The following is a 19,483-nucleotide window of genomic DNA, read 5'->3' on the forward strand; positions in this document are numbered from 1 at the left end:
GCTCCACCACTTTAAAAAATCCCGTCCCCTACGAGGGACCGGCCCCTCCGAGGACCTCGGCGACCAGGGGCGCTGAGCACTCACCTAGGAACAGGAGGAGTTTCATTGGCGGCGGCCGCGGTGGTGGCGGTGGCGGAGAGCGCGGCGGGTGAGTGCGGCTGTGGACCCGGGACCCGGCGCCGCGGGGCGGGCGCGGCAGGGTCCCGGATCCGTTCTCCGTGACGCGTCGGCTTCCTCCGGACACTTTCCGGCCTCTTTTGTGTGAGTGTGTGAGTCAAGTCCTGAGTCCCCTGGCCACGTCCGGCCTCCATCCCCTTTCCCCACGCCACCTGGGCTCCGTTCCCTGCCTGGTGACCTCCGACCCCGAGCAATGTTACAGCCCCAATGAGGGATCCGCTTGTCCTCAGGCGCAGCTCTCAGAGTGCTACCCTAAGAGTGAGTACTTAAAAAGTAAAGGTCTCTGCGACCCATGGAGAGCCCTTCCGGAGAGAGCATCCAAAAATCAGTAGGTCGTAGGGGATTTCTCTGACAACTAAAGTTCAAGACATACCCTTTTAAAAATATGTATACTCGCCAGTAATTTTTCCTAGAGAACAAAGGTTCAAGTAGCAGTCAGGAGACCTGAATCCATGCAAAGTGGCAGGCCACTGCTCAGTCCTCATCTTGCTGGGACTCTGGGTTGCAACATGTAAAACAAGGATGTAGTCTATTGTGCCTTTTCAACTTTTCCCTTATCAACTCAATTTCAGGTAAAATTCACCTGTACTCCTTTTTTCATCTGCAGAAAAATTGGTGTAGCATATGCCTTTGTGTATGTTAATATACAAGTCAATTGTGTAGAAAGAGATCTTTCACATTGAAACACAAAAACAATTCTAGCTTAAAAAATTAAAAATAACTGCAGGGTAAACTAATGTATCATGACAGAAAATAGATGGATGGTTGCCTAGGGCTGGGATGCAGAAGGGGGACTGACTGCAGAAAGGCACAAGGGGAATTTGAGGTGATGATAATATTCTATATCTTGATTGACGTAATGGTTATATGAGTGCATGCATTTGTCGTAACTTATCCAACTGTATCCTTAAATTTGATGCATTTTATTGTAAATAAGTTAGATGAATTGTATTATATGTAAGTTTAAATAAAGTTGATTTAAAGAAAGGAAATGACTAATATCTTAATATTTTTGCCATCAACACAAGCTGTTTTACCTTTCAATAGTCAGGTCACCTTTGTCACATTCCATTTCTATTCTGTTTAAAAAGTAACTAGTGCAAATTTACTTTATATAAAGAGCAGCCTCAGAAAGATGAACACCCACAGCCCCTGGACTCCAGGGGCTTACGAACTACTGGGGCAACAACTAAAACTATTCACAATCACACGCCACAAAGTGACTTACATATTAACAGCAGTCACAAGTGCCAATATATTGACACATTTTAGTGGCTCTCCATAGCATTTTCCCAGACCCCTTCTAGGTGAATGTGGGCAAAAGTTCCTAAGAGTGGCACCATAATAGATGAGGCAAATGAGGAACAAAGTTGTTGTGTGACTTGCTCAGTCCACAGCATCTCCTAGACAGCTAGTCTAAGTGACTGGCCTTGATTCAAACCCAGACTATAAGCTCACAGTCCATGTTCTCGCTATTCATTCTAGAGTGACATTGTACTCAGGAGGTTGTTCTAAGAATGAGGAGTCATCAGACAGTGTTATTTAGGGAGTTTGAAAAGGTGATTTAAAAATCCTAAATGCCATAAAAAAGAAGTTATAGACTTTACTAATAACGTTTTTTTCAAAGATTTTTTGTTTGTTTTCCTTTTTAAACTGAAAAGCAATTCAGTGAATCACTGGCAAAAATACAAATGATGGATTTTAAGGGCATGCCAAAGGCAAGGAAGCAAGCATAAACCTATGAAGAGTTTAGGAAATAGATTATGAATGCCTGAACAAGGGTATGCATATTTGTGATGGAGCGATAGGGACAGATTGCAGAAAGCATTAGATAAAGACAAATTTATGTCTTCTTGACTCGGTAAAATTGAGAGGTATAGCTGAAACAAAGGTTTTCTAGTTCTATGAATGGGAGAAGGTGGGAACCATTCGCAAGGATAGAAAAGATAGGATGAGGAGTAATTTTGAAAGGAAAAATGAGTAAGCTCAGTTTGGTAATATAAAATTGGAAGTACTCCAACAACCTGAATTTATTTTTGTGAAGCTAGTTTCTCCAGTTATATGAAGTTGAGTTTCAATGAACATACATAGAAACAAACTTCAAAAGGCATAATACAGAAATACGTTATTTTCTGAGATGAGCTACAAACTGAAACACAGCACTTATTTTTAAAATAATTTACTCCTTATATCTGCCACACTTGCTTCATCTTCAGTTTTATCCTAACGATAATAAAATACAGCCCAATCTTTAAAAATATCACTATTCCCTAGACATGCTTTAAAATTAGCAAATGTGAATTAACACTTGAATCTAAAACAAAAGTTTTCTATTTTTTCTTTTGCATGTGTGTTCTTATTAAAAGGCAAAAGTGTATTCATAGTTCTCTTCAAGAAAATGATAGTGTAAAGGTGAGCATAAAGTGTTTAATGATGCTTATAGTTTTAATATTGCTCTTTGTAAAAATAAAATCACTTAAAAATGTATTGCTTGAAGAAGTCTGTATTTTTAAAGGAAAATACAGAAAATCAATGTATAATTTTGGATTCATTGTCTTGCATTACTTACAAAAAAACATTTAGCAGTTTCAATCCAAAAATGTTTTAATTACCAGAAAGAAAAGGATATTTTTAAAAAGCATTCTCAAAGGAATGTTAAACTATCAGGCTAAACTTTTCTTAACAATTTTCCCTTGGGTATCACTGTAGTATGTTTAACTTTGAAAGATATACATCACTTAGAGCTTGATTTTGGTCTAAACATAACACATGGGAGTGAAGTCACTTTAAGCTACCTACCTGATTGTGGCTTTGATGGAATATGCTAGGGTGAACACTCCTCTTGCAATGTTAGATCTTATCAGATCCATGATTGGTACTATCTTAGGTTTGTCTGTAAGTGCCAAATTAAACAGGATTTCCTTGAAAAGTTCTTGGACAGGTTGGAGTTTGCAATGGAAAGATTTAACTCTGAAGACCTGGGTTTAATTCTAGCTTTTATCTTGAGTAGAGTCTTTAACCCTGTTGGGGATCATTTCACCTACTGTTAAATGAAAATAACAGTATTTGCCCTGCTAGATGATAGTGAACTGCTAAGGTCATTCCTATACATGTAAGAATAGTCAGGCATCCATACCTTTAACACTAAACACATTTAAATATAGGAAATTAGTGTGTAGTTGACATAAAAGCCTTCTCCAAAAGCATATTTATTCTGCCCAGGATGACTGGCACTAGGAACCTAATGCCATTTCTGGATCCCCTTTCTGAGGCCTTTGTAACAGTGTGTGGTTCCTCACCTAGACATCAATAATGCTATTAGACTCCAAGTGTTTGTCATGCTGTAAATATATCTCTCAATATTAATCATAACTTACCCATCATTTGACTTTTTCAACTTACTGAACTTTTGCCACCAATTTGTTAATTTAGGTAATTCCACATTACTACATATTTTCCTTATTCTCATAGTACTCTAATTAGGATGACAATTTACCGCAGTTTCTCACCTAAAAATATTGAGTTTCTTTTAGTCAAAACCAACATTAACAATGTACAGTTGGCACAAGTGCTATAGAAAGGTAAAAAATAAAAAAGAAAGAAAATTAAGTTACATATGAAGTAGGAAAGAGTAATATGATTAAAACATACTCCATGTGAAAATTAAGGAAAGCTTTAGCAAAGTGGAACAGTAGCCCCAGTGTAGAGGAATGACCATGAATGGAGAAGGACTGAAGTTTCCAAAGTGGATTTGTCTGTTAATGGTTCTTAACTTAAGCTCTTAGAACTCTCAAAGGCCAGGAACAGAGTTTCTGTTTTTTGGCTTTCTGTTTTGTTTTGCTCCATGACATCTCATTCAATGCCTGAGTGTGATAGCTATGGCTGATTGATTGAATAAATTAATTTCTAGAACAGTGCATAATAAAATTTGTCAAAAATGCACATTTGTAACTGGGTACGGTGGCTCACACCTGTAATCCCAGCACTTTGGGAGGCCAAGGCAGGCAGATCACAAGGTCAAGAAATCAAGACCATCCTGGTCAACATGGTGAAACCCTGTCTCTACTAAAAATAAAAAAATTAGCTGAGCATGGTGGTACATGCCTGTAGTCCTAGCTACTTGGAAGGCTGAGTCAGGAGAATCACTTGAACCAGGGAGGCAGAGGTTGCAGTGAGCCAAGATCATGCCACTGCACTCCAGCCTGGTGACAGAGTGAGAGACTGTCTTAAAAAAAAAAGTAAATTTGTATTTTTAGAGACTATCTGGAAACTGTTTGCCTCAGAGGTCTTTTAGATTTTTCAGATGTATTTTACATCATTGGAATATAACAAAGGTCAATCTTTTGCATTTAATTTTTTAAAAAGCCAGCAAAACATAGTTATTTTTAAAATTATTAATAGGTCTAAAACAGTAGGAGAAATGAGTTGTTTCTTTTTTCTTCTTCTTCTTCTTTTTTTTTTTGGTAGTGCTAAACTTAGGTTTTAACCAGTTGGCATAGAGATGCTAGTGTGGAAACCTGGCTATCTAGGAACTTGTGTCTTTCTAATCTATATTAAATCAATTTAATGTCTGTCAACAGTTTGTATCAAAAATAAATTATAATGTTTTCATACACGTTTTCACTTATGCATTTTATCAGTTCATGATCTAATTATGAAACTCAAGTTAGTGTCCAAAAGCACTTTAAAAATTGGGTTCTAAGACTATGAACAGGAACATTTGACTAGATTTTCTGCTACTAATTTTTTCAGTCGAAGGGGGTGCAAAAAGCATCTGGTAATTTTCAAAGTGTTGACTGGAAGGGAGGAGCCCCAAGTTCCTTCCCAGCCTGGCCATTCAATTGTTTTGTGACCTTCAGAAAAATCACTAAATCTTTCCATTATTCTGCTTAACACATTTACAAATGTCTCTGTTTTGTATGGTTTTTCTCTCCTAGAGTTTCTCTTCATAAAGATTTGTAAACTAGTACCCACATCTAGGAACAAATTTTCTTCTGACGCAGGTATTGATGTGAAGAGGAAAAAATAAAAATCACCTGCATCTGTGCTAATCGTTTGCATTTTAACTGACTTGTAAATTATTTCATTAACTTATTTTTCTTTGTTTGAACATTTCTGTGTTATAAAATTATCAAGCTCACCTCATTTTCTAAAAGGGCAGCACTCCTAAAACAGAAACCAGGTGAAAAATCACCTCTTAATACTGTTCTTCTTTTTAGCTATGCTTTCAACATTTTGTAACATTGGTTTATTCATAGCTGATTGCTCTCCTTCATTGAGTTGTCCAAAATAATATCCTGAGAGGTTACAGAATCCCTCAGGATGTACAAGTAATTTAAATTATTTCTTTAGGTTTGCAATAGATTGTACTTTACATTACATTTCATCTACATTTGTGTTCTTCAATCACTCATTTATTATATCTTTTTACAATTCTCCACAACTGCTCAATTTTTATTAGGAAAATTAAATATTGTAATTATGTATCAAGAGCATATTTCAGTTCCTTGTTATTCACTATCATCTATTGTTATTAACATGCATATTGAAGACACAAGTCTCTGGTTTAGAACTCCAGGGAACATCATTATCAACTTCCTATCACTCTGAGAATTCTCTTTTTATTCTTACATTTTACTTTCCACTTTGTCGCAAATCTTTAATCTCAGACAAGACTTAATTTTTCCATTGTAAACTGTTTTATTAATAGCCTTCTGTGAGAAGGAATTGGCTTAAAAAAATAGAAAGCTGTTTGGAAATCTAAATAAAGTACATTAACTGATAATCGTTTGCAATTTATCACATTTTAAAAAATTTTCTTTTAAAGATAAGCATAAGACTCTGAGTTTTCCCCCATATCTTATCTATAGGTATAAATTAATATAAATAGTACTATCTCCAACCAATTGTAAACATAATTCTGCTTTCACTGAAATAATTACACATATGTAAAGGTAAATTTCCAAAAGCCATGATGATGTAAACACATTATTGACACATAACTTGTGAATTAACATTTTAAAATAAGGATCCATCTTATAGAATTTACCTTAAATATTGTACTTATATATGTCTTAAAACTTATTCACAAGCCAATTGCACTAGTTTCTCTTCCAAAATTATTCAGTAGTTACTGATTTTCCATATTTTAATTATACCAAATAATTCCACTTCCTATGCTGGTAGCACAGTACATAATACAAGATCATTTATAAATCTATTAATAAGCTTAGACTTCTTTGTCCTATAACATAATATAAACACATTTGACTTATTAATTGACTTACAGCACAGTTATGGAAAGTTAGAATGCTGACTAGATTTGGTGATTTCAAGGATATTTCTACAAGGAACTTCTAAAGATTGAGCAAACATTTAAAATGATATCTTTTAAAAATGAATCTTGGTGACATGTAAATAAAATTCTTTAAGGTACAAAGAATATCGATATGGAAAAAAAAGACACATTATTTTATTCTTGTACCAATGTGATCACTGAGCTCCAGGCAATGCAAGAATGAAGAGTTTTGATTAGTAGATATTCAGGAATTTACAGGTAATTTTCTTAAAAATACATATAAAATGGAAAGAATTCCGAATCACAATTGGAATTATCTGAGAAATTATTTTGCTGTAAAATACACAGGTTGCAGTTGAATTATTATCAAGGTAATTGACCTTTATTCCTGAGGTTGAGACTGTTTTACAATGTGTTTTTCATTTTAACTAAATAAATTAGAAGATAACAATAAGATTCTAATGGAGGCACTTAACATTTTCATCAACCTAGGCACTTCTCCTTTAAAAAAAAAAGACCTATATATAAAACAGTTTCTGAAGTTGTTTTTATTTCCTTACATTATTTTTTGCTATTGGCCCTATATTTAATGATTATTCATTGTTTTATTTTAAATAATTTCAATATTGTATCATTAGCAACATATCTTCCAAATATTGTCCTCACCACCCACATATTTTTGAGAGTATAAAATGTTTTACTCATATCTGAAAAGAGCACTTTTGAAAACTTTATAATAATGCATATCACTAAAATTAGGCTTCCTCTGTTGACTTTCTTTCGTTGAAGGCTGAAATTAATTTTATGCATTGTTTTTACTTTTGGTGCCAAGATTGATAAGGTTGCTGTACACAATATTTAAGTAGTGATGTGTCTTGTTTACAATTTTCTGTGGTCCATTACCATTGCACTTGAGCGGAACCATATGATTATGGTCTTAAAGGTTGTCCTGTAAATATACTAATTTTGTTCCATTTCCCTACTGTCCTTGTCAATAGAATGCCTAATTCTCCAGTCAATAGAATGTCCTTGTTTTGTTTTGTTTTGTTTTTTTCTGAAGGACTTATAAGACTGTCAACAGGATGGATTAATTTTGTACTTCTCTCATCATAAAATGTTTGATCCTATTAAAGAGTCAAGGTCGAATTTACTCTCACTGTGCAAAGTTTTATTGAGAGATAACGTGGCAAAAAATGAGTCTATTCTTATCAGAATCTTTAAGTTGTAACTTCATGGTTTGTGCTGAATGTTGCAAAGCACTGAAGAAGTATGTGTATGGTCAAATAACTTTCCCAGATGTAACTTTTAATGTATATTAATCAACTCTTAAACTGATAATCTATTAGAGTATGCAAATATGATTATCCAATAAAAGCAAAAGCTTGTATCTCACATCAGTTAGAATGGCAATCATGAAAAAAATCTGGAGACAACAGATGCTGGAGAGGATGTGGAAACAGGAACACTTTTACACTGTTGGTGGGAGTGTAAATTAGTTCAACCATTGTGGAAGACAGTGTGGTGATTCCTCAAGGATCTAGAAATAGAAATTCCATTTGACCCAGCAATCCCATTACTGGGTATATACCCAAAGGATTATAAATCATTCCATTATAAAGACACATGCACACGTGTGTTCATTGTGGCACTGTTTACAATAATAGCAAAGACCTGGAACCAACCCAAATGCCCATCGATGATAGACTGGACAAAGAAAATGTGGCATGTATACACCATGGAATACTATGCAGCCATAAAAAACAATGAGCTCATGTCCTTTGTAGAGACATGGATGAATCTGGAAATCATCATTCTCAGCAAACTGACACAAGAACAGAAAATCAAACACCGCATGTTCTCACTCATAGCCAAGTGTTGAACAATGAGAACACATAGACACAGGGAGGGAAGTATCACACACTGGGGGTCTGTTGGGGAGGGTAGGGGAGGAACAGCATGGGGTGGGGAGGATAGGGAGGGATAACATGGGGAGAAATGCCAGATATAGGTGAAGGGGGGGATTAAGGCAGCAAACCATCTTGCCATGTATGTACCTATGCAACGATCCTGCATGATCTGCACATGTACCCCAGAACCTAAAGAACAATTTTTTAAAAAGCATGCCTTAATTAACTAAGGCTCTAAGAACAATAGAATTTAAAGCATTTCTGATTTTTTCCGCTTTTTCTCAAAAACAGTATCCCAGTTCATATTTCCTATGCTACAATCACATTAGCTCATTGGCTCCCAGTGACTCTATATGCCCAAGGCAATGTCAAACTTCTTTACCTTCTAAAGTCGAAGGTATTGCTTCATCTACCTGGTCCACAATGTACATCAGTAAAGGAAACAACAGTGTTCTTTCTGGCCTTCCTGCTACTCCATGTGCCTCCACACCAGTTACAAAGGCCTATTTATCTCTCTGGTTCTCAGTGAGAAATTTTTTTATAATGGATACTGTTTTCTTTTATGATTCAGGGAAACTGTTCTAATTAGGTGATTGGAATCACACTGAAATAACCATAGTACGTTAAAAAGAACACATTGGAACAAGCGCCATTATGATGAATGATTCTAAGACAAAAGCTCTTAGCATTACTCTTGGAAAGCTCTCTGTATTTTCCTTGGTAGAGTCTTAGAAAGGGATACTCTTTCATGAAAAAACATGCACTGACAAGTTAGCAAATCTACAGAAAGGGGGCTATTTTTTAAATTTCACTAAAGGAACACATAATTCAAGTATTTGTTAATGTTGTTTCAGATGTAACAGCAGATTTTTTTTGGGGGGATGGAGTCTTGCCCTGTCACTCAGGCTGGAGTACAGTGGTGAGATCTGTGTTCACTGCGACATCAGTCTCCTGGGTTTAAGCAATTCTCCTGTCTCTGCCTCCTCAGTAGCTAGGATTACAGATGTGTGCCACCGTGCCCGGCTAATTTTTTTGTTGTTGTTTGAGATGGAGTCTCACTCTGACGCCCAGACTGGAGTGCAGTGGCATGGTCTTGGCTCACTGCAACCTCTGCCTCCAGGGTTCAAGTGATTCTCCTGTCTCAGCCTCCTAAGTAGCTGGGACTACAGGCATGTGCCACCATGCCCGACTAATTTTTGTATTTGTTTAGTAGAGATGGGGTTTCACCTTGTTGCTCAGGCTGGTCTCGAACTCCTGACCTTGTGATCCACCCACCTCAGCTTCCCAAAGTGCTGGGATTACAGGCGTGAACCACTGTTCCTGGTCAACAGCAAATATTTTATATTTATTCATTAAGACTCCAGCCGACCAGGCGCAGTGGCTCATACCTGTAATCCCAGCATTTTGGGAGGCCGAGGTGGGTGGATCATGAGGTCAGGAGTTCAAGAACAGCCTGGTCAAGATGGTGAAACCCCATTTCTACTAAAAATACAAAAATTAGGCATAGTGGCAGCTGCCTGTAATCCCAGGTACTCAGGACACTGAGGCAGATAATTGCTTGAACCTCGGAGGCGGAGGCTTCAGTGAGCCCAGATTGCACCATTGCACTCTAGCCTGAGTGACAGAGTGAGACTCTATCTCAAAACAAACAAACAAACAAACAAACAAACAAACAGACTCCAGCCAACATTACTGAGTGTCTGCTGCATGGTATATTCTGTGTGACACTTTAGAGATTCAAAGCTATAGAGTGACAAACAGAATCATCCCCAAATGGTGCTAGAAATGAACTGGGTTTCCTGGATAGTCAGCTAGCTGGAATTTGGAGATCCTCCGCTTTGTTCATCAGGAGGGGTTGTGCCCAGCCTGACTTTCCACAGATCCCAAGGTGCCCAGGTACATTCTCAGACAACTACTGTCAACAGGCAGCATCAAAATTCAGACTTTCTGGCACCCAAATTGATAAATTCCTTTCTCACAACTGATGGGATTGAGTTCCTACTCAACCCATCAAAAGGGCAAGCAGGACTCTCTCCTCTAGGAAGCACATTTGTGCTTCATGAACAGTGGAGAGGCCTGGGCAAGCAGCAGGCTTTCCAGCAGATGATCAGAAGACTGGAGGGCCTGTGCCTTTTCTTCTATTGTTGACTCTTGGCTTGGAAATTCACCCAGACAGGTACTTGTAGTACATGCTGTGAGTGTAGGATTGGATTTCTGTGAAGGGGACTGTGCTCCCTGTTCTTGCTCCTTTGTTGTAGGGCAAGCCTGTGAAAAGGACTTTTTCAGGGAAAAGCAGGCACATAGGAGACTAGAAGTTGTAGGTTCTAGCTGCCTAGGAGCAGCAACAATAGGGCCCTTGGGAGGTTGTAACTCTTTCTGTGGGTGGAAGAAGCAGCTTCTTTCTGATAGGAGAAGAATCCTTAATCTAAGCTGTCTTGCTAGAGTATTAAGAATGAGTCCTCAGTAACTTTTAGACAGTCCTATTCTAACACCATAAAGGTTGACATGACATGTCCCTAGCTTCAATATTATTAAAGTCAAGCAAGGATAAACCAAAAATGCAAAGAAATAATTGTTAATCATGGCAGAGGGAATATAGTCTGTTATGAAGTATGGCGGAAACTTTGTTGCTTCCCTAGCAAATATTATTTTCATCTTTCTTAGTAGACATACCTTGTACTTGAAGCTGTGAACATCGTCTACTGAAACAAAGCTGCATTTTACAGTCTATCTTGCAACTGAGATTGTTGAAACTAAGTTCTGGCCATTGGGGTATAAGCACAAGCTTTGGATTTCACTTTTAGAAGCCTCCTTAAAGTAGGCAATATATTTTTTTCTTTCTATTTTTTTCCTTCTGTTGCTTCATCAGTGGTAAAAATTGGAACTCTGTTTTCTTGAACTAGGAGAGAGAGCCACAGTCTTATGATGTTGGGGTGATAAAGTAGTTGTCCCTAAGGAGTGAAGAGCCAACGCAGCCTCCCAGAATTGGCAGAATTGGCTACCCCCAGTCTTCTTTTGCAAGAAAAATTTACCTACTATCTTGTTTAAGTCATTGTTATTCTGGAACTGTTATTTTGGGATTTAGAATAACTAAACCTAATCCCAACTGATAATGTTTTCAGAACCATCATTGTTTTGGAGCTAAGAGAGCTAGAGAGGAATACACAGTTATATACCAGGACAAAGGCATGGCTACCAGAACACTTTACAAGTGTCTTTATTCACTGAGAAGCCAGTTACCTTTGTACCAACATAATGCTGCCTGGCCTCGACCTAATTTGTTCTTGGCTTCTTGTAAATAAGCGACTTCCAGCAAGGGAAATCAGAAGTTCAGGCAGGAAGCAAGAACATTAGGAAAAAAACAGGGCAACCACATGACATAGAATGACAGGGAACTGAATAGACACAAACACACAAACACATACACATATATGTATATGTGTGTATAGGTACATATTATATGTGTGTGTGTAAATATATATGTACAACAGTATGGGAAACTGTACTATATATGTGTACACATACAAGTCTAGACAGATGTAAGTACATGTATATACATTTACATAAGTAAATGTCATATCCCTCTTTATCCAAACTCTTTACCCATATGAAGCTTACAAGAAGTCCTTTAAGTTGTGAACTAAATTAAAGAGGTTGTTCCTTATTAAAATAAAAATACTACATGAAAGTACCTCAGAGTGGCAATCTCAATACAAATAATTTAACTGTTCAAGACTCTATCCTCTGAGTGCTTTGCTTTGTCTATTAAAAATGACAAACCTTCAAGACCTCAAAGAAATCCATAAAGATTTTGCTCAAAAGGATACTGAAACCTTTCTACAGAGTCAACATGGTGGCTTTTATAGATTATGAGGGTTATTAAAAAGTAAGATCACATTTATTAGAGTAACATGAAAAAGCATCCCAGCATGCTATAAGTAATAATGGGAGTCTGTATTAACTTATAACTATCACACAGTGTTTTTGTAACACAATCCTGAGCTTTGAGTGAAGCAAATGTGGCTTTTTGATAGTCTTGGTTTCTAAGTAGTTGACATCCTGAGTGAAATACTTACACCAAATAGCTTTACTAGTAAAATTGTCAGTTCTGGTTTTCCCTTCAAATGCAGTTATTAGATAATGTTAGCTTAAAAAATATTGTTGGAATTTCTTACAAGTGGAAAAGAATAACATTTTGATATTTAAAGTCAACTCTTGATAGATTTTATTAATGAAGCACACTAAATCTTTTGTTACAGACTAAAATTTATTTTGCATAGCAAGGAAATTTTTTTTTATTACAATGTATCTTATTTAGAAAAGTGTTGATATTGATAAGACTCACTGAAAATCAAATTTGGGGAAAAATATTAAGAAAAATTTGAAGCACATTTTTGAGTTATAAATAAAATAGAAATTTAATGTGGCCTACGAAGGAATAAAAGAATAATCTAAAAGTTATTTCTACATTACGAACATGTGTTAGTAATAAGCAACACCTTTTGTTCTGTGATTTGTGATTGTTCATGGAATTAAATCTTCACTCTCCCTGTCCCCCTACTTTATTTCCTGGTTTTGACCTTCACCGTGGTCTGCCACAGTGTTACTACTTATATATAATTAGAATCCTCTGCAAAGACCGTAGGTTCCCTCAGTGGACAAATTCTGTCCCATTCAGCTAGAGAGATGCAAGTTTTTGTCAGATTCTTTGCTTACTCATTGCTGCCCACAGTGAAAATCTATCCTGTGGCTATTGTTATAGCTACACAGCCTAAGAATGCCTTGGCCCTGGAAGAGGGCTTCTAGTGAAAATTCTCTGCAGTTGTTGACTAATTAGTAAAGCAAGCAAATGAAAAAAAACTAACTAACTAATTTAGAGAGCAATTTCTCAGTGTTTGTACACAGCCTTAAAAGGATTTTTGCCTTTTGACTCAATAGTTCCCATTTTTAAAATATATTCTAAAACACACACACACACACACACACACACACACGCACACTCCCCAAAATCAGAGTTTGATAAAGTTGTATGCACCAAGGTATTTATAGCCACTTCAATTATAGTATTAACATTTTTTTTTAATAGAGTGTCTCCCTCTGTCCCCTCAGCTGGAGTGCAGTGGTGCAACCTCGGCTCACTGCAACCTCAACCTCCTGAAGTGATCCTCCCACCTTAGCCTCCCGAGTAGCTGGGACTACCAGTGTGTGCCACCATGGATGGCTAATTTTTGTAATTTTTTTTTTTATAGACATGGATCTCACTATGTTGTCCAGGCTGATCTAGAATTCCTGAGCTGAACCAGCCTCCTACCTCGGCCTCTGAAAGTGCAAGGATTACAAGTATGAGACACAGTACCCAGCCTGGAAACGATTTTTAAAACAAAAATGAAATAATTAAGGAAACTATGCCATGAAGAGTCAACGTTACGTGTTCATAAAAAATTGGTGATAGTAATATTAGGGCAAAATGGGAATATTGGGTATTTTTGGCCAATTTCAAAATGCTGTATCAATGCTATTCTTCTTTTTTTTTTTAAAGTTTTAAATTTATACAATAAAATAAAATAAATGCATGATACATTTTAAACGCAATAAATTATAAATTTATAATAAGACATGCAATAGAATTATAAATTTACATTTTTCATTGAAATGTAAACATAATGAAGTATTTTCAGGGAACAAAATCAAGTGAAAAATATATTTAATTATGAAACATTTAAAGCAAAATTATATTTGATCTTTTTTCAAAAAAAAGCACTATCTTCAAAAACGTCTCTATATTGTCAAGGTTAAGTCATGAGTGTATTTTTGTTCATTACCTGCAGCTGAAGAAGCCCTTTCTGATTCTATATTAGTCAACAAAATGGTGCAAAGACAGGCTATGAAATAACTCCAAATACTTTGATCTAAATAATTACCTTCAAAGAATATAAAAATCTCAGTTGATAACCTTGTTGAGATATTTTAAATAAGATTTTTGGCTTTTTTTCTGATTTTGCAAACTTCTCATTGATAGCAAACTATATATTTTGTCTCATTACAAAGCATATTTTCCTGCTTTGTCCTTTAATTTTATCATGCATAGATGAAACTTTAGTGCAGACTTACCTTTATCAGTTTCAATTCTGATTTCTTCATAGTCCATTACTTTGAAATGTTTTTGAAATAGAATAAAAATTGTTCTTGAAAAGGAAGGTTTGCAATATCACAATATATCTGCCTATTAAGACTCAGTAGCATAGAACTGGCTAGATGAGTGATTTGTCTTTTCACATTAATTATATAATAGAGTCATTGATTTTATCTGAATAAAATAATGATGCTGATTTCAGATTTTTAAAATGCCAACATGATGACTTAATTTTTTTTTTTTTTTTTTTAAGAGACAGAGTCTCTGTCTGTCACCCAGGCTGGAGTGCAGTGGCGCAAACTCAGCTCACTGCAACCTCCATCTCCTGGGTTCAAGCGATTCTCCTGCCTCAGCCTCCCGAGTAACTGGGACTACAGGCACATGCCACCACACCACACCCGGCTAATTTTTTGCATTTTTAGTAGAGATGGAGTTTCACTGTGTTAGCCAGAGGGTCTAGACCTCCTGACCTCGTGATCTGCCTGCCTCAGCATCCAAAGTGCTAGGATTACAGGCGTGAGCCACCGGGCCTGGCCTGACTTAATGTTAATAAAACAGTATCAGAGTATTGATTCCTAAAAGTAGCCCTGAATACTGGAAAAACTGACCACAGTAAGTATTGTAAACACTTAAATCGTTCTTATAAACACTATTCAATGACATGGAGGATTATTAGGGTATAATTTTAAGAACAGAAAGATACATATTATATATATAATGATATTTATAATAAATACTATATAGTAAAAGTTTGTTATGCACAGTGTGGTGATATTTTTTATATATATATATATAATATATATATATATATTATATGGTTTTGTCCACGGTTCCTGGCTCATTAACTCCCACGGCCCTTTTTATAATACTGAGGGGCTTTAGGCCTCAGGAACAGTTCTCGGTAAACAGAGTCTCTCTTTCTGTCTCTCTGACCTTCTCCTGACCTCCTTTCACCTGCTCCTTTTTCTCTCCAAGGCAGAAATCTTCTCTTGCCTTTGTGTCCTAGAGCTGGTTATAAAGAAATTCTCTGACCTACCTTGTAGGTCATAAGATCCCCACTTCAGAAGAGTTCCTGCCTCCTGCCCCACATTCTGAAGGAAGGATGCTGCATGGAGAGGCCAAGAATCTAATCAGACAGGCTCTTCTGGGTTTCTCCATTCAGACCATTAGTATCAGATCATAGCCTTTTTGTTCAATCATGTGTAAGGACAATTATCCATCCTTCAATCATGAAGTCTCCACAGAAGCCCAAGAGGACAGACACCTGAACATGTGGAGTTTCCTGGAAGTTAGCAGGCTCTGCTATCTCCAGGTAGATAGCAACAAAATTGAATTGGAGAACACCCAGCTAGTGTCTGCAATAGAACCGACTGCTTTCCTGCTCTGTGGAAACAAAACACACACACACTCCCACCCCACAGAAGTCTTCTGTCTTGATTGTTGTTGTGGTATGAGAGTAGAGGGGAAGAAAAAGTGTGAGTTTTTTCGCCCTACAGAAGCAGCCAGATTAAAGCATTTGGTGGATGAAAATGTATGTACATTTTGAGATAATTCCATGAAATAAGTATGCCTCACCATTTTTCAAATGAAGACCTGAATATGGAAACAACTTAAGTGTCTGTGGACAGATGAATAGTTAAAGAAAATGTGGCATATACATATGTGATGAAATATTATTCAGCCATAAATAAGAAGAAAATCCTGCTATTTGTGATGACATAGATGAACCTAGAAGACATTATGTTAAGTGAAATAAGCCAGGTACAGAGAGACAAATATTGTATGATCTCACTTACCGTAGTATGTAAAATAGCCAAAGTCATTGAAACAAAGAGTAGAATGGTGGTTGCCAGAGGCTGGGATATGGAGAAGTTGGGAAACAGGGAGATGCTGGTCCGAGTACAATGTTTCAGTTATGCGGGATGAACAAATTATGGAGATCGAGGGTACCGCATGGTGACTGTACCTAATATTACTGCATTACTGTATACATGAGATTAACTAAGAGAGTAGTCAAATGTGCTCACCACACACAGACACAAAGGTAACCATGGGAAGTGACAAATGTGTCAATTAATTTGTTTGTGTTCATTATTTCACAGTGTGTATTTATATCAAAACATCATGTCATACACCTTAACTATGTACACTTTTGTCAATTAAACCTCAATAAAGCTGGGGAAAAAAGAAAAGAAATGAATATCTGAGGCTTACCAAGAATAGAGTGTGTCTGACGTCATTTGCTAGTGAGTGGCAGTGAGGTGGTGCCTGGATCCCTTCTGAAAGCCCTGGTTTCTACTGTCACAGCAGCATTTTAAAATTGGTTTGCCTGCAACCCATAGCAAGAGGTTTGTTTAGCATTTCAAACGCAGTACGTGGGCACACACACATAAGCACACACACGACGCTGTATAGATACATGACTCTAGAGAGTGCCATATTCTAACTTATCCTTTTTAGCTTGCATCCTAACAATTTGGTACTGCATGTTGATGAACTAGATCCACCTCTTCCTGTCAGAACAACAGGAAAACAAACTTCCTCTTTTCAGGAGGGGCCTCAAGACATAGCCGAATGTCTTTGCCAATTATTGCCAGAAAAATATCTATCAATTATGGAAAAACCAGAGTTACTGTTTTACACAAAATCATGCGGTATTTTAATAGATAACACTAAAGCATGTTGTTCAATTTAACTCTTCTGTTTGCTGAGTAACACTCACAGGGATATCACTGTTCAAAATCAAATATGTTACAGGAAGCTTGTTACTCAGTGGTAGACATCAGAAATGCACAGATCTGGAGTTGCATTATAAGGAATTTTCCAGGCCCTATCCTCAAGTACACCTGCTGCATAGCTCCTATAGAGGCAAAATCCTGGCAGGATTTTAAATATTAATGATCAGTTCTTTATTCCTTCGTGTTTTGAATATTTATTGAACACCTAAGAGCAAGGCACTGTGCAAGGTCGTAGGAATGTCGGGGTGAAGAGGACAGGTGGAGCCTTGTGAAGCTTATGACTTTGTTGTTTATATTTGTTATGTTTTAACCGTACTCCTAGAACCTAGAACTGGTTACTTGGCTTTGCTATTTAAAGGTCTAAGCTTCCCCACTTCGCCTCCCCTATTTCCTCCTCCAAACAGAACAAAAAAATGAAACAAAAAATTCCAAACAAAACAAAATCCCCTATATGGTTTGAATTTGCGTCCCCCTCTCAAATTTCATGTTCAATTTTAACCCACAGTGTTGAAGGTGGGGCCTGGTGGAAGGTGATTGGATCGTGGGGGTGGCTTCTCATGGTTTAACATCATCCCACTATTGTCATTGCAATAGTGCATTCCCATGAGATCTGGGGTTGTTTCAAAGTGTATGGAACCTCTCTCCTCTCTCTCTCTTGCTCCTGCCCCGACCATGTCAGATATGCCTGCTTCTTCTTTGCCTTCCACCTGATTATAAGTTTCCTGAGACCTCCCCAGAAGCAGAAGCTACTATACGTCCTATACAGCCTGCAAAACCGTGAGCCAATTAAACCTATTTTCTTTATAAATTACCCAATCTCAGGTATTTCTTTATATCAATATAAGAACGAACTGAAATCTGAAACTGAGGCAATTCTGTCCTGTTATTTGAGACACAGTCCTTTCAATTACCCTTGACTTCTCTCTCACACCCAATCTAAACCATCAGCAAATTCTGTGAGCTCCATCTTTTTGTTGTTGTTATTGAGACATGGTATCATTCTGTTGCCCAGACTGTAGTGTGGTAGCACCATCACAGCTCATTGCAGCCTCTACTTCCTAGGCTCAAGGGATCCTCCCATCTCGGCTTCCCAAGTAGGTGGAACTACAGGCACACACGACCACACCCAGCTAATGTTTGTATTTTTTGTAGAGACAGGGTCTCACTATATTGCCCAGGCTGATCTCCAACCCCTGCACTCAATGATTCTCCCATCTCAGCCTCCCAAAGTGCTAGAATTACAGGCACGAGCCACTCTTCCCAGCTCATGAATTATCTTCACAATCTATTCAAAATCATTTCACTTTTTACTGCCACCGCCACTTTGACCTTGGTCCTAGACACCATTATTGCTTTCTTGGATTTTCCCATTAGTCTCTTACCTGGACTTTCTCCTCCCAATTTTGTCCTCATATAGTCTATGCTCAACACAGCAGTCAGAGTAATCATTTTAAGATGTAAATTGTATCGTGACACTGCTCCGGTCGAAACTGTCTAATGACAATTCACATTCATTCAAAATCAAAGCCAAAGCTCTGCCACTGACCCACAGATCCCTGCATAACCTGAACTCACCCGTGTCTGTCTAACTTCACCTTCTATAATTCTGCTTGCCTCACCCCCGAACTAGTGCAAGTGCTGGTCTCCTGGAGGACTTCAAGTTCCACCCTAATTTTCACATGACATTGTTTACCTCAGTCACCAGCTTAGCATTGGCACATGGCTTTTGCACTTCAGGTATCCGTTCAAATGTCCTTGTAAACGGACCATTTCTGACTACACTATTAACAAAACTATAGGGCTAAATTTGTCATTCCTTTTCCAAGTTCTTTATTTCTCCACTGAATTTACTACCATCTGAGAAAATATGTAGTTTTATTATTTATTCTGTATATATGAGTTCATAAACTGAAACTCATGGTTATAGTTTATTACTATGAAAGGATACAGATTAAAATTAGTTAAGAGAGGAGACACACAAAGACCAGTTCAGGAGAGTTCACACATCAAGATTCTAGTTGTGCATTTTCAGTGAAGAAATAGTGTTAACTCCTCCTGGCAACAATGTGTGTGTATATAAACACACACATTGCACATATATATGTGTGTGTGTATATATTATATGCTATATATATAAGCTAATATATATTACATATATATTTTATATATATGTATCTTTCCTGATAGATTGTAAGATTTATAAGGGCAGAAACTTATGTCTAATTTGAAC

The 19,483-nt window shown here is 37.1% G+C and overlaps 1 protein-coding gene across 4 annotated transcripts in view; it reads right to left on the reverse strand.

The window, feature by feature from the left end:
* The window catches only part of ADGRL4 (adhesion G protein-coupled receptor L4), a 143,526-nt gene that overhangs the window by 113,274 nt on the left and 10,769 nt on the right, over positions 1-19,483 (reverse strand). For 3 of the 4 annotated variants that reach the window (XM_064372540.1, XM_064372543.1, XM_064372544.1), the window contains exons 2-3: positions 16,730-16,844; positions 14,494-14,545 (exon numbers count right to left, since the gene is read on the reverse strand). In XM_064372540.1, the coding sequence (XP_064228610.1) occupies positions 14,494-14,530 (37 nt within the window). In that variant the 5' untranslated portion in view covers positions 14,531-14,545; positions 16,730-16,844. Of the gene's footprint in view, positions 1-84; positions 122-14,493; positions 14,546-16,729; positions 16,845-19,483 lie in introns of those variants that run through there. The other variant, XM_064372541.1, reaches the window with a different exon arrangement.

Source organism: Aotus nancymaae, unplaced genomic scaffold, assembly GCF_030222135.1.
Source record: "Aotus nancymaae isolate 86718 unplaced genomic scaffold, 86718_ANA_hifiasm-v0.15.2.pri h1tg000007l, whole genome shotgun sequence".
In the NCBI taxonomy this organism is placed as follows: domain Eukaryota; kingdom Metazoa; phylum Chordata; class Mammalia; order Primates; family Aotidae; genus Aotus; species Aotus nancymaae.